This window comes from Hoplias malabaricus, chromosome 6 (assembly GCF_029633855.1).
Source record: "Hoplias malabaricus isolate fHopMal1 chromosome 6, fHopMal1.hap1, whole genome shotgun sequence".
Classification (NCBI taxonomy): Eukaryota; Metazoa; Chordata; class Actinopteri; order Characiformes; family Erythrinidae; genus Hoplias; species Hoplias malabaricus.
The window spans coordinates 2733535-2748687 of NC_089805.1; the positions used below are offsets into that span (position 1 = coordinate 2733535).

At 39.5% G+C, this 15153-nt stretch overlaps 1 protein-coding gene across 4 annotated transcripts; it reads left to right on the forward strand.

Annotated features, from left to right (window-relative positions):
* The first annotated feature begins 1217 nt into the window (after positions 1 to 1217).
* LOC136699347 (casein kinase I) lies at positions 1218 to 13635 on the forward strand. 4 transcript variants are annotated; one of them, XM_066674003.1, is made up of 11 exons: positions 1218 to 1401; positions 4122 to 4209; positions 4466 to 4576; positions 4739 to 4887; positions 5830 to 6058; positions 6365 to 6535; positions 6981 to 7129; positions 8130 to 8301; positions 8768 to 8859; positions 10146 to 10205; positions 11079 to 13635. In XM_066674003.1, exons 2-10 carry the CDS (start codon positions 4134 to 4136, stop codon positions 10176 to 10178), a joined length of 1182 nt encoding a protein of 393 aa, XP_066530100.1. In that variant the 5' UTR covers positions 1218 to 1401; positions 4122 to 4133; the 3' UTR covers positions 10179 to 10205; positions 11079 to 13635. The 4 variants fall into 4 exon arrangements, with proteins under 4 accessions (XP_066530100.1, XP_066530097.1, XP_066530098.1 ...); XM_066674000.1 differs by having other exon boundaries at positions 10143 to 10205; positions 11079 to 13634; XM_066674001.1 differs by lacking the exon at positions 1218 to 1401 and adding an exon at positions 1488 to 1634 and having other exon boundaries at positions 10143 to 10205; positions 11079 to 13634.
* The last annotated feature ends 1518 nt before the right edge of the window (positions 13636 to 15153 follow it).

Sequence of the window (15153 nt, forward strand, 5' to 3'; positions counted from 1 at the left end):
TAAATGGCCCACCCTGTATATTATAACAATTATTAAAAGATACAAGAGGGAGTGTCCTCCTCCCTAGTGCAGGGAGTATGGTGAATGGAGGACTAAACTTGCCAAAATGAAAAATAAATACATTCATTAATAAAGGTGCAAATAAAGAAAAAAAGACTTAATACTGGATATAAAAACAAATAAATCTTAACAAATAATAATATCTTAATATTATTTTCTGTATTTATATTTTTAACTTTTGTTTGATTTACTTGATCATTTATTTATTCTTTTTTTCATTTATTTATTTCTGTATTTCCTCCTCAATATATGCTAATGATGGGGGTGTGTTTTTCACATTCAGGCTTAGCAGTCAAGTTCAGAACAGAGCAACTGATTCTAATAGGTGTCCGAAAGCACAAATATCAGGACGAAGGTTGGTGACTGATCTGCTCAGAGAAGCAGCTGCTCGCCTCAGTGAAATAGAGCAATGTATGTATCTGCTTGTTGGGCGCGATGCCATGCCATTTCATGGGTTCAATCGTGCCTTCTGTCCCATGTCATACATTCATAGACATGTGTTTACTATTTGAATAAAGCAGAATACCCCACTGCTCCGTGTCTGAGAACAGAGAATCCACGTAGGGAGAGCAGTGTCTCCCACAGCTCCATCACTGTAGCCGAGGAGCTGCATAGAGAGAGATGTGTCTCCCACAGCTCCATTTCTGGGGACAGAATAACTGCAGTTTTCCATTGAGTTGTGCTATGGGTATATCAAGGTTGCTATCATGAATTATGAATACAGATTACTATGGGATGAATACTGCTAATGGAGCAAGACATGTAGAGTTGATCTATGGCATCAGGCATCGATCAACCAATAAGAATGTTTAGACTCCATGACATCATTGATGGACAGCCCCCTTATTAACATATAATAAGAAAAAATGGAAAAAAACCAAAATAAATGAATAAATATTAAAATTAACACATAAAAAATGAATTGTAAAAATATATATATTAAGAAAAAAACGAAAAAAATGAGTGAGGAGAGAAAAAAATGTAAATTAAATGCACAAAAATAGACATTTTAATTTATGTAAGGATTTGTTTATTATTTTCTCTGGTTTTTTATATTTACTTTTATATTTATTATCATTATTATGAAGGAAATTAATTGTATATCATTTATTTATGTATGTATTTATTTTTATTTTGGCAGGTTTGGTTCTCCACAGTGTTGTAGTGAACTCAGGCTCGGCGCCTCTGTACACGGAGCTCAGCCGACTGCAGCGTACGGACAGCGGGATATGACAGCCGCCGCAATCCGCTCCCATCCTCCTCCGCCCGCGGCTGTGCGAGCCTGACAAACAGCGGATCATAAACGGCATCGAGGCAGCTGTCGGTCGAGCTGAGTATCGGGTGAGTTCGGTACCGATGAGCCGCCAAAACCAGCGGGGAAAGAAAGGCTGGGATTGGGGGAATTGTTGGTGTCGGCCGAGCTGGAACAGTGAGCGGAGGGGGAGGGGCGCTAACTCCGCTAGCTTAACGCTGCTTTACTGTCAGCGACACTGCAGCCATGAAAACAACTTAAAATTACACACTTTATAGACCAGGCTGTATAACTTACTCGTGTGGTAGCTTACCTGGGGCAGGTAGGTCGCTTTCTTTAACAGAGGATCCAGGATTTGAACTGTATACTTCAACTAAACACAGGTTAGCATGATAGCTAGTTACTAGATAGCTACAGTTACTAACAGCTGGCGTTTGACCAGCAGCGTCGAACTGTCAGGCAGTTGTCGTTCTTTAAAACTAGAAAATATTGGTAGTAAATAGCTATAGTAACGGTGATACACGTAGAAGCTGTAGTAATTGTATTATACACTGTAACTCTTGTGACAGTAGTAGCTGTACTTTATGGAATTGCTGTAGCTGTGGTACATATAGCTGTGTATGTTGTATCTGTAGCGACTTTAGCATCTGTTGTAACTGTTTTGTCTTTAGCAAATTTAGTAACCGTAGTACATGTAGATATAGTAGCACTAGTAACTGTGGTTGTTGTAGTGGCTGTCATAACTGTGGAAGCTAACTAGTAGCTGTTGTGGTTCCAGTGACTGTGGTGGCTATAGTAGCTAGTAGTTACTGTTATATTAGCTCTGGTAGTTGTAGCAAATGTTATAGTTGTGGTAGCTAACTGGTAGTTGTAGTGTATAGTAGATGTGGTAGCTAACTGGTAGTTGTTGTAGTGACTGTAGTAGCTATAGTAACTGATAGCTGTAATAGCTATAGCAACTGTAGTAGCTATAGTAACTTAGTATACTATATATACTATAGTAACTTACTTACTATAGTAACTGCTGTGGCAGTTAACTGGTAGTTTAGTGACTATGCTGGCTGTAGTAACTGATAACTACTGTTATATTAGCATTGGTAGTTATCTGGTAGCTGTAGAAACTGTGTTAATTAGAATAAATATGGTAGCTACTGTTATTAGCTCTGGTAGTTGTAATGTATAGTAGATGTGGTAGCTAACTGGTTGTTGCTGTGATAGTAGTAAATGTGGTAGTTGTGGTGACTGTAGTAGCTATAGTAACTGATAGCTGTAATAGCTATAGCAACTGTAGTAGCTATAGTAACTTAGCTGTGGCAGTTAACTGGTAGTTTTGTGTCTATGCTGGGTATAGTAACTGATAACTACTGTTATATTAGCATTGGTAGTTATCTGGTAGCTGTAGAAACTGTGGTAACTATAATAAATATGGTAGCTACTGTTATTAGCTCTGGTAGTTGTAATGTATAGTAGATGTGGTAGCTAACTGGTTGTTGCTGTGGTAGTAGTAAATGTAGTAGTTGTGCTGACTGTAGTAGCTATAGTAACTGATAGCTGTAATAGCTATAGCAACTGTAGTAGCTATAGTAACTTAGCTATGGCAGTTAACTGGTAGTTTTAGTGACTATGCTGGCTATAGTAACTACTGTTATATTAGCAGTGGTAGTTATCTGGTAGCTATAGAAACTGTGGTAACTATAATAAATGTGGTAGCTACTGTTATATTAGCTGTAATGGTTTGACGTTTGTAGAAACTGTAGTAGCTTTAATAAATGTGATAGCTTCAGATAACTGCGGTAGTTAATTCGTAGTTGTATTTTTGTAGTATCTGGAAGTTGTAGTAACTGTGGTAGTTGTAGTAAATATAGTAACTGCAGTAGCTGTAGTAACCATGAATTACCGCTAAAGAGGATAAGTATAGTGTTTGTAGATACTGTTATTCTTTTTTTAATGTATTTGGTTTGTAAGCTGATCTAAATATGAACCCTGCAAATGATGAAAATATTTGCCCAATCTTGTCTTGTTGACATACACCATTAAAGGGTGTGTCAAGGGAAAGTTAAACATGGCTAAAAGTAGCTACCTTTCTGAATTACTTCTCATCATGAATGCAGCTTTCTGAATTACACTGCATTTACGTTCCCACAGCAAACATCAGCTACATAATGAACACTTTGAAAATTAAAAGGGTGTTGTTTGGTTAAGTCAGAACAGAACGGTAGTAACTACTGGAGACAGTAATCTGGTCTTTACTTTCTCTGTACCGGCCATGGCTGAGAAACATTTAGTCAGGTTTTTTTTGTTTTGTTTGGATGACTGAATAAATGATGAAATCTCTCCAGTAGTATCACGTGCAGGCTCTGTCCTGATTTCTGCCAGGGTTTTCCTGCAGTCTCACATGAACAAGCACAGTTCCTCCAGCTTGGCACACTAGCTTGTCTGTCTCTACTTACATGCTTAGGGTGTGCTGAACAGCTGATGGATAATTCCAAGAATAAGGAGTCAGTCCAGCAACTGCAGTTACTGTACACAACAAGCTGAATATCTCAAATCCTCTCTAACTGGATTCAGTCCTGGTTCAAACCAAGCAGTACGATATTTCTGTTTCTCTTAAGTATGGATTGATTCAATTCCCTCTCTATACATGTGATTTTTTTTATGAAATCTATATTTCACAAAATATAATGCTGAATTAAGTTTGTGTCAGATCTATGACATCACACATGTTAGGCCAGATCCAGGATTGGGTTTGAGCATCATAATTATTTTTGTTGACATACATGGCTAAAATGTGTGTATTTGTGTGTTGCAGTTGACCAGGAACATGGATCTGCGAGTGGGGAGTAAGTATCGGCTCGGCCGCAAGATCGGCAGTGGCTCTTTTGGGGATATTTACCTCGGTAAGACACATTCCTGGTCCACTTTATTAAACAATTATTTCAAATTTCAGTTTAGTTTAGTTGCCATGCACAGATTATCCGAGTGGAATGGTGAGAAACTGACCACTGAAGAGGGACTATGATATGGCTAACCCAAACTGCATCAACATATGGCCTACAGTCCCTTACTTCTTCAGCAGAAAGGGGCAGGGACATAGATTGCATGCCCGTGTACACACACAGCCCAAACTCAGTCTCGCTATTTGTTGATTCTTAGGTTCTAACATCGCCACAGGAGAAGAGGTGGCCATCAAACTGGAGTGTGTGAAGACAAAGCACCCACAGCTACACATTGAGAGCAAGTTTTACAAGATGATGCAAGGAGGAGGTAAAGAAAGAATGAGAAGGATATAGAATAGAATGGAAATTGTGATGTGAAGTTATGGCAGCAGTTTTTCAGAATGTATTAATAAGTGAACAGTTCACAGTTATTGTTTTATGATAGGTTGTGAAACATGCTACTATAATACATCTTTGTTGTGTGTTTCAGTGGGAATCCCCTCTATAAAGTGGTGTGGCGCTGAGGGAGATTATAATGTGATGGTAATGGAGCTACTTGGCCCCAGTCTGGAGGACCTCTTCAACTTCTGCTCCAGAAAGTTCAGCCTGAAGACAGTCCTTCTGCTTGCTGACCAGATGGTACTTCCTACCTACATACAACAAAATGTCATTCTCGACGTTTGTGTGCTCTTGTGTCGATATCAAGATGTCCCACTCTGCTAATACAAATAATTAGTAGTATGTAGTGTTTCCTTTGTGCCCTCAAAGTAGAGCAAAGTTTAACTTCTTTTCCCAGATCAACCTCACAGAGCATATAATTTCAGCCAGAGATATTTAGTATGGAGTATTTTTAGGTAATGCTTATTCCTCATACTGCTTTCATGAACCTTCTTTAGCCTTTGAAGCTAATGCACATGATGTGTGGTGTAAAGAAGGTTACACAAAAGCAGTGAGCATTTACACCATGTGTTTCCATATTAAGCGATCTCAAATAGGCACTGGGGCGGCACGGTAGCGCAGCAGGTAGTCGCAGTCACACAGCTCCAGGGGCCTTGAGGTTGTGGGTTCGATTCACGCTCCAGGTGACTGTGAGGATTTGGTGTGTTCTCCCTGTGTCCGTGTGGGTTTCCTCTGGGTGACTGTCTGTGACGAGTGTGGTGTGTTCTCCCCGTGTCTTTGTGGGTTTCCTCCGGGTGACTGTCTGTGAGGAGTGTGGTGTGTTCTCCCCGTGTCTGCGTGGGTTTCCTCCGGGTGACTGTCTGTGAGGGGTTGATGTGTTCTCCATGTCTGCGTGGGTTTCCTCCGGGTGACTGTCTGTGAGGAGTGTGGTGTGTTCTCCCCGTGTCCGCATGGGTTTCCTCCGGGTGACTGTCTGTGAGGAGTGTGGTGTGTTCTCCCTGTGTCTGCGTGGGTTTCCTCCGGGTGCTCCGGTTTCCTCCCACAGTCCAAAAACACACGTTGGTAGGTGGATTGGCGACTCCAAAGTGTCCGTAGGAGGGAGTGAGTTTTTTTCACTCACACCATATGCTGTATTTAAGTACAAAAAAGTACAAAGCATTTTTTCCTGTGTTTCTTTCTCAGATTAGTCGAATAGAGTACATCCACTCCAAAAATTTCATCCACCGGGATGTGAAGCCTGATAATTTCCTGATGGGCCTGGGGAAGAAGGGCAATCTTGTTTACATCATTGACTTCGGCTTGGCGAAGAAATACAGAGATGCTCGCACACACCAGCACATCCCTTATCGCGAGAACAAAAACCTGACTGGCACTGCCCGCTATGCCTCCATCAACACTCACCTGGGCATAGGTACTAACACACACACACACACACACACACACATTGCTATAGGACTCTAGCTTTTGTGGAGGTAAAGAGATATGTTTCATATTAAACGTTTTGTCAGAAATAGACCTTGATAGGTGTTCATGGATATTTCACACTTAGCAAAGTCAGATAAAAACGATTAAAATGAAATCTGGTTCAGTTGCTTTATTTCTTGACAACTGTGAGCACTTTTATTCATGTCCTGACACACAACATACATGCATATTATTCAGGTAACCTATTTTAACGCCTTACTCTCATTCTCTCTCTCTCTCTCTCTGAATATAGAGCAATCTCGGCGGGACGATTTGGAGTCTCTGGGCTACGTGCTGATGTACTTTAACCTGGGCTCTCTACCCTGGCAGGGTCTCAAGGCTGCCACCAAGAGGCAGAAATATGAACGCATCAGTGAGAAGAAAATGTCCACACCCATTGAGGTGTTGTGTAAGGGCTACCCTTGTAAGTAGCTCCTGGGTTAAAAGTATTAAAAAGATATTACTAATAATATCCAACATGTGTTGGGATTTTTTATGAATTATTTTTTCACTTGGATCTCTTTGAAACATGTAGCTACTTGAAACAATTAATTCTGGAAAAGTGCGTATTGTGAAATTGTGTCTGTTGCGAAACAAATGAAGAAAGGGGATATTGAATCATTTCTTTTTTAGTGCTGGAACATGGATTAGAATTTCATTCATTCACCTTTGTTCCTTCTATTTTCTCTCTCTCTGTGTGTGTGTGTGTGTGTGTGTGTGTGTGTGTGTGTGTGTGTGTGTGTGTGTGTGTGTGTGTGTGTGTGCGTGTGTGTGTGTGTGCGTGCGTGTGCGTGCGTGTGCGTGTGCGTGTGTGTGTGTAATTATTCTGGATTTTTGTTTATTATGTTGTGTTTTTGTTTCTTTACCAGCTGAGTTTTCTACGTATCTGAACTTTTGCCGTTCCTTGCGGTTTGATGATAAGCCAGATTACTCATACCTGCGGCAGCTCTTCCGGAACCTCTTCCACAGACAGGGGTTCTCCTATGACTATGTGTTCGACTGGAATATGCTCAAATTTGTGAGTACCTAAAAGTGTCAGATTCTTTCTTAGAGTAAGTAGATCTATGATGACCTTTTAACTATTTAATGATTAATTAAAACTGCTCTGTTTTCCACACTAATTTAGTTTTTGCTAAAACAGTGTATCAATACACACACGCACATTTGTATTATGTTTAAAAATCAATTTATGATATAATAACCTTGTGAAAATAAATGTAAATTATATGCTTATAACTTGACTGTTGTCAAAAAAAATTGAAAATAAAGATTTAAAGGTTTAAATCTCCAGTGTAAAATATATATAGAAGTAAGTGTCTGAGATCAAAAACAGCCTTAGCTCATCTACGTTTGATGTGAAAAGAAAAGTACATTTTATTTTATCATTTATGTGGTTTAATCTCAAATTTATTTTCTAATTTCTAGAATAGCATGCCAGATTCTGCACTTATAGATAAAAATTAGACATAATGTGCTGCTTCAGACTGCTTATGTACTTTGTGGTTATAGAAGCCAGTGTTTTAAAGTTGAGGGAAAATGGGGGCGAGAAAATAATAGTTACTTTGTTCATGCTCATCCACAGTTTGCCTCAGTCTGTAAGTACACTAATATCAGTTATAAACACATATCAAAGTGTTAAGAAATTCTTGGTTTAGCTGGGTTTTAAGAACACATGGGAAGACAGTATGTATAGAAGGTGGATGCTGTGAAGCGGAATGTGAAGAAATGAGGGTGCACACATGGACAATCCAATAAGGAAACATGTGTAAGGAAACACAGACATTATGCTTATTCCCTGTGTCTCTCATTAGTTGTTACAATGAAATGGCATTAATGTTAATCAGCAATGTTCTGTTAAAGGGTTTTCACTAGAATATTGATCAATCACTTGAGCTTCGAATTCTCTTAACACTGGTTGATGTTCCAGTGGTAATGAAAAGGAAAGAGAATCTCATATTAGAATAGAAATGGTAACCATACTGCTTCTCTCTCTCTCTCTCTCTCTCTCTCTCTCTCAGGGAGCTAGTCGGGCAGTGGATGAGGGTGATCGGGAGAGAAGAGGTGAAGAGAGAGATGGTGGAGGGGTGCGAGGTTCAGGAGTCAGAGGTCATGCTCCTTCTGGGCCAAACAGGGTTAGAAATGGGCCAGAGCAGCCTTCCTCCAATCCTGCCTCTCGCATACAGCAATCAGGTAAAAATAAGCTTGTGTGTTTACCTGTGTTTGTGTGTGGGGGTTGATTCTAATTAGTTACAGGCTCTTAGAACCTTACTCAACTTAGTGTTTGATTTATATCTGCCTAGAGTTTTATGCAAAGAAAATTGGAAGCTATTTTTCTTTTCATAGTCAGATAAACAGTACTTGGTGCTTTCATCTTTGAAAAGCTTTCATCTCCACTCTTGTGTCATGTCCAAATTACATTCCCAGGTGTTTCTGTCTATCTTGAATATTCCCGCATATCTCTTTGTAAAATGGAAAACTGCTAAGTGATGGGAATCTGTAATAAATAGATACAGGTTGGACACTGAATTCTTGATTATTTATTAAAGTTCCTAGTCTGGATGCTGAAAATTATTGAATGTACTTATTATAATAGTGTGTTTTTGTGTGTGTGTGCGCCTGTGTGTCTAAAGCATTTACCCTTTGCTTGTGTTTCTAGGTAACACGTCTCCGCGGGCCATCTCCCGAGGAGAGCGGGACAGGAAGGTGAGCATGAGACTTCACAGAGGAGCCAACGTCTCATCATCACAGGTACACTTATTATATCATCCTCGCAAATACGCAAACTCCCACCTGCTTACTTTCACTGTTGGTCCATCCTTAATGTAATATATAATGTGCACACTGTTGCCTAAATATTCACTCACCTGTCCAAATCATTGAATTCATGTGTTCCAATCACTTACATGGCCACAGATTTATAAAACCAAGCACCTAGGCGTGCAGACTGCTTCTACAAACATTTATGAAAGAATGGGTCACTCTCAGGAGCACAGTGAATCCCAGCGTGGTGCTGTGATAGGATGCCACCTGTGCAAAGTCCAGAAATTTCCTCACCACTAAATATTCCACAGTCAGCTGTCAGTGGTATTATAACAAAGTGGAAGTGATTGGGAACGACAGCAACTCAGCCACAAAGTGGTTGACCACTAATGCTGAGAGAGACAACTTTCTGCAGAGGCAATCGTTGCAGAACTCCAAACTTCATGCGGCCTTCAGATGAACTCAAGAACAGTGTGTAGAGAGCTTCATGGAATGGGTTTCCATGGCCAAGCAGCTGCATCCAAGCCTTGCATCACAAAGCACCTGATGCAGTGGTGTAAAACACACTGCCACTGGACTCTAGAGTAGTGGAGACGTGTGCTCTGGGGTGACGAATCGCACTTATCCATCTGGCAGTCTGATAGATGAGTCTGGGTTTGCCAGTTGCCAGGAGAACTGTACTTTTACGGCGCCAAGTATAAAGTTTGGTGGCGGGGGAATTATTGTTATGGTGTGGGGTTGTTTTTGAGGAGTTGGGCTTGGTTCCCTTAGTTCCAGTGAAAGGAAGATATTTTTTTTGACAATTTAATGCTCCCAACTTTCTGGGAACAGTTTGAGGATGGCCCCTTCCTGTTCCAACATGACTGCACATCAATGCACAAAGTGATGTCCAAAAAGACATGGAAGAACATGACCGGCCTGCGCATAGTCCCAACCTCAGGCCAGTAGAACACCTTTGGAATAAATTAGTGCAGAGTTTGCGAGCCGAGCCTTGCCTAGTATCAGTGTCAGATCTTACAAATATGCTTTTGGAAGAATAGTCAAAATTCCCATAAACACACTCCTAAACCTTGTGGAAAGCCTTCCCAGAAGAGTTGAAGATGTTATAGCTGCAAAGGGTGGGCTGACATCATATTAAACCCCATTGATAAAGAATGGAATGTCACTCTAGTTCATTTGTGTGTGAAGGCAAATATCTTTGTGTGTGTGTATAATTGTTATTCTCCACACCCTTCCCTTTTACTCTGCTAATATTTCTCTTCTTCTTTCAGCAGGTTAGCATGCCATATGAGCATCTTGGAAAGTGAGCTGTCCAACCATGCACACAATGACAGGTGAGTAACATACACAAACACACGTCTGAATATACACACCACAAAGTTTTACAGACTGATCAGACCTCATTCAGTTCTCAGTGTTTATTAGGACCACTTATAATTCTTTATTTATACTTTTAAATTTTAAATATATATAATCATAATCATGTATGTATGTATGTGTGTGTGTGTGTAAATAAATAAATATATATATATATAGCGTTACTAAAAATAAAAGAGAAATACAGTGGAAACAGTAATAAAAAAGAAATAATGAAGTTGTAAATGGTTACACATCGCTACCTTGAAGACGTGACGACTGGCTGGAGGAGTAACACAGGCACTGGCTGTATGACGGGAGGTGGGGGGGGGGGTGGAATAACGGAGAGTAGGTGGTGAATGTGGGGAGACGAAGCGTAGATACGGCTTAACTGATGTCTGCTATTTACACTAATGCTAAATTGCTAAAGCTACAATGTGCTAATCTTAAAAGCTCACTCAAGTCTTGGGGCGCTGGGAGACTCGCCGATTGGGGTCAGTGGACATTTCCAGCCGCCGGCTCGGCGGAGGCTCGGGTTCGTTTCTAGAGTCATGGTTCGTTGGTGGAGGCAAAAAATATTCAAATGCCCGGTTCGTATGTTGTATGAAGTTCGTTAGTAGAGGTTCCACTGTACATTGTCTTTTTATTTGTAAACCGCTATTCAAAAATCATTTACTGCTACTTCATGTTAACTACAATGATATTTGGAGGACAATTAGGAAAATAAAGTCAAATGAATGTGTGATATTCAGATGTTAATCAGTAGCATAGAAATGAACATGTAAGGCACGTTATATCGATTTTACTGACACTCTTAAATACACCTATCATGTGTGTGTTTTCTCCTGCAGGGCTGCAAGACTCACTCACCTTCTCCAGATATTCTCAGAGGTTTCTTTTGTTTCTTTTTTTTAAAACACATTGCCAGTGAATCGCGAGTTCGGTTGGAGAATAGTGTCACGAGAGCTTAAACCCTCTTTAACTCTCAACTCACCACTGCACTGAAAGTTGGAGATTCCACTTCTTTAATCCACTGTTTCTGCCCATACCTCAGTTTTCACCCATCATCCGTCACTCCTAAACTCTATTTGTGTTATGAAGGCTCAGAGAGAAGCTGAATGTTGCTTTTAGGTGGATGTTTTGTATGTAAGGAAATGGCTTTTGAGGTGGTTCTGATATCAAAAACGTTTGTTTATTCTCTCCTATTGGAATCTGTGTGTGCACAGTTGTATAAGAGCATGCATAGACTAGCAGTAAGGCACTCTGAGCAAGACAACAAAAAATTGTTTTGAGGTTTGAGTTCACTGTGGGGTTGCACAATATACCTTTCTTTAATTTTTATTGCAACAATGGCTTTTAAGTACTTATAGTGCTGAAGGCTGTAATATTCATTCAAATGATCCTTTTGACAATTTGCAATGTTTATTAAATTGTTTTTAAAAAATTTAAGGCCGATCTTCAAGACTTTAAATGAATACGTTTTAAAAATATCGAAAGGCGTAGCTGTGTCGTATGTGGGGGATAAAAATTGCTTTATGGCTCATATTGTGCAGTTCTAGGTCAGACTACTGCAGCTTAATACCAGCGTAGGAGTGACTTTAACGTGAAATTCCACCAATATTTTCCGAATTTTTAGTGTTTCAGATGTAACTCAGAGTATACTTGGATATTAAGAGGGGTTCCGATTGTAAGAGCATTGTAATTAAATTTATGGTGGTGATTAGAACCAGGGTTTATGACGTTTACAGCACAAAATTGAAACCTTTTTCTCGCTTGCTCACTCACACACACTCACACTTCTCGTTCATGGTTTCAAAAATAAAAGCCCAGCCCAGTACTGATGGTCTGGATCAGGCGGGTAGGGCAATAGTAGGTTGAAATGGTTGTTTGTTCCAACAAAAGTGCTTTATACACTTACAGTGACACTTATGCACATTTAGTTTTGGTGCTTCATGTAAATGGTGCTTTGCATCAATGACTCTGTTGTTTTTAAATTTTCAAAAATTATCATAAAATTCTGCTCGCACACAGTAGCGTGTTCAATAATAATTTTGTGGGGCAGTATTTTGAGACAAAACATTCAGACGTCTGGTTCGTATCACCACCACAATAAAATATTCAGACATTAAACAATGCCAGGCTTCTCTTGACTTCCATCTTTAACATTGTGTTAAATTTTTTGTAGAATCAGAATTCCCCTTTAAAGCTGATATCTAGCCAGTTGAAATGAAAATGCCTCAGGGTGGACATCTGAAAGGAAAAAAGGATCATAAGTGAATAGACTGAATATGTCTGACGTGTTAGAAAGGTAGTGACCTGTTTTGGGTTGAGTGTCTTAATCGATGTTTACTGTTATTAGTAGTGGTTTGGGGTGGGAGGGGGGCTACGTTTTATGCCAGAAATCTCAAAAAGCAGAAGTGTGTGAGAGAGTAAGAAATGTAGAACCTTTTAATTCTGTTTAGCTTTTCTGCCCTCCTCTTTCCAAAGATATTTCTGTTGTCCTATTTTTTAAGTTTTTGTTCTAGTCTGGGTGGGTCTTTGCCTGACTACAGTGTTTTACCTGCGAGTACAAGCTACATTCTACATCACCTCATTGTAACATCACAGTCCTCACCTTACCAGCCACATAATATCAATATACTTCACATTTTTTTAATCATTGAATTAAATTTTTGTCTTATTGGATATCTGGTGGGAATGGGTGGGGCTGTTTCAAAACGGGCAGGGCATAAGATTCACTTTTTTTTAACCTTCACTGTAAATATTTTTTAATTTTGGATTCCTGTGTAAAGCCAAATTGTTGTCAGGTGTTTAAGGTGTAATGTTGAAAAGATGCAACTAAACTGAGGGAGTTATCAGAGTTAAAAAAAAAATAATACAGATACTAAACTAGGGGTGGGCAGAGACAATGCACTACTGGCTGGGTCACTGTGGTGTGTATTGTGTGTGTGTGAGTGAGAGAAAGAGTGTTTTGTCTTCAAAATGTCACTTTTTAATCTTATTTTTAGCTGCAGAGTGTAACTGTTGTGTGTGTGTGTGTGTGTGTGTGTGTGTATGTATGTGTGGCTGATGGTACGGATTGTTGCTGCTGCGGTCTTGCAGTGTCTTAACTCAGTGTTTCTCATACACTCCTGTCCTGCACACACACACACACACACGATCACACTGCAGTCAGACTCCACTCTTAATGTATAATGATGTCATTGAATCACACATACTGATTCATATAAATGGATATAGATTCCACTTTCAGGTGAATGTGTATGAGAGAGACCCAGCAGGAGTGTAGGGGGTGGTTGGGGTAGGGGTATTGTATTGTGTACTGATATCTTGTACAGTTCTTTAACACACTCACTTTATTTACAACAGTATTTGTGTATACTTTATGAGGTAATAAAAAAAATAAAAATTCTTCCTCACGCAAATAAGTTTAATGTTGTGTTTTATCTGTGAGTTTCATTTAAAATACAAATAATATATTTGAAGGATAATGGAGAAAGCAATTAAAGGTTTGGTAATCTAATGGATGCTTAAAGTAAAGCATGTCAGTGAGCATCATTAATTTCAAAACGACTATTAACCATTCATTCATTATCTGTAAGCGCTTATCCAGTTCAGGGTCACGGTGTGTCCAGAGCCTACCTGGAATCGTTGGGTGCAAGGTGGGAATACACCCTGGAGGGGGCGCCAGTCCTTCACAGGGCAACACAGACACACACACTCGCACCTACGGACACTTTTGAGTCTCCAATCCACCTCCCAACGTGTGTTTTTGGACTGTGGGAGAAAACCGGAGCACCCGGAGGAAACCCTTGCGGACACGAGGACAACACACCACACTCCTCACAGACAGTCACCCGGAGGAAACCCATGCAGACACAGAGAGAACACAACACACTCCTCACAGAAAGTCACCAGGAGGAAACCCATGCGGACACAGGGAGAACACAACACATTCCTTACACAATCACCCGGAGGAAACCCACGCAGACATCTTGGATATAACCTGTGAAATGGCTCCTGAAAATGAATAAATTGAACTTGACCTGGCTGTTTTGATTGTAGGTCAATAAAATATAAAGAAAATAACAGCATGGTGATCTCTCACATTTGCACAATAAAAATGACAATATAAACAGGAGTGAATTCTGGGAACCTAAAAAAACTCTGTTATTTAAAACAAATACAAACAAACACACAAAAAAACCTAATGCTTTAAAAGTTATATATCCAAGATGACCCTTACAGGAGGGGTTCCTTGTGTTCATGACATAAGAAAACCCGTCTGCCTGAATTTGACTGTTTTGGAGCACAGAAGTTTCAAAGTGGAAATTCTCAGCCTTGATTTTAATTTAATTTAACTTTATTTCATGATGACTGCTCACTTTGCTCATCATACACCTACTAGTGTATTAATACAAACTCCAAATCTTTATATTAACGAAGTTAAAAACTGTTTTAACTTCTGAGGGGATGAAACAGATAAACAAATTCTCCATTTATTTAATTAATGTATCTATTTTAACTTGTATTATATTTTAAATGATAGAAATTCTCCAAAATTACTTGAAATGCAGTATATTCACCTAAAACCCAATATATTAACAGTTATTTTTGAGAAAGGCTAGGTGTGTCATTTTGTCAACATGCTAAATAAAACTACAATTAATAGACTTGAGGGTCTTTGTTAAAGATAATACAGCTCTGAAAAATTGGTGAATGTCATTGTGTTTTTTTTCATCGGCAAATAAGACTGTTTATTGTACATAAATATGTATTTTATTCGAATTTTACTATTATATTATAATACTTGTGCTAGGCCTCCATGTAAACACGCCACGAGCGACGTGGAACGCTCAGGGCTTATACGTCATCTCGCTAGCACTGTGGCGAGAAGTGCGCATGCGCGACACTGAAAAGCGGAGA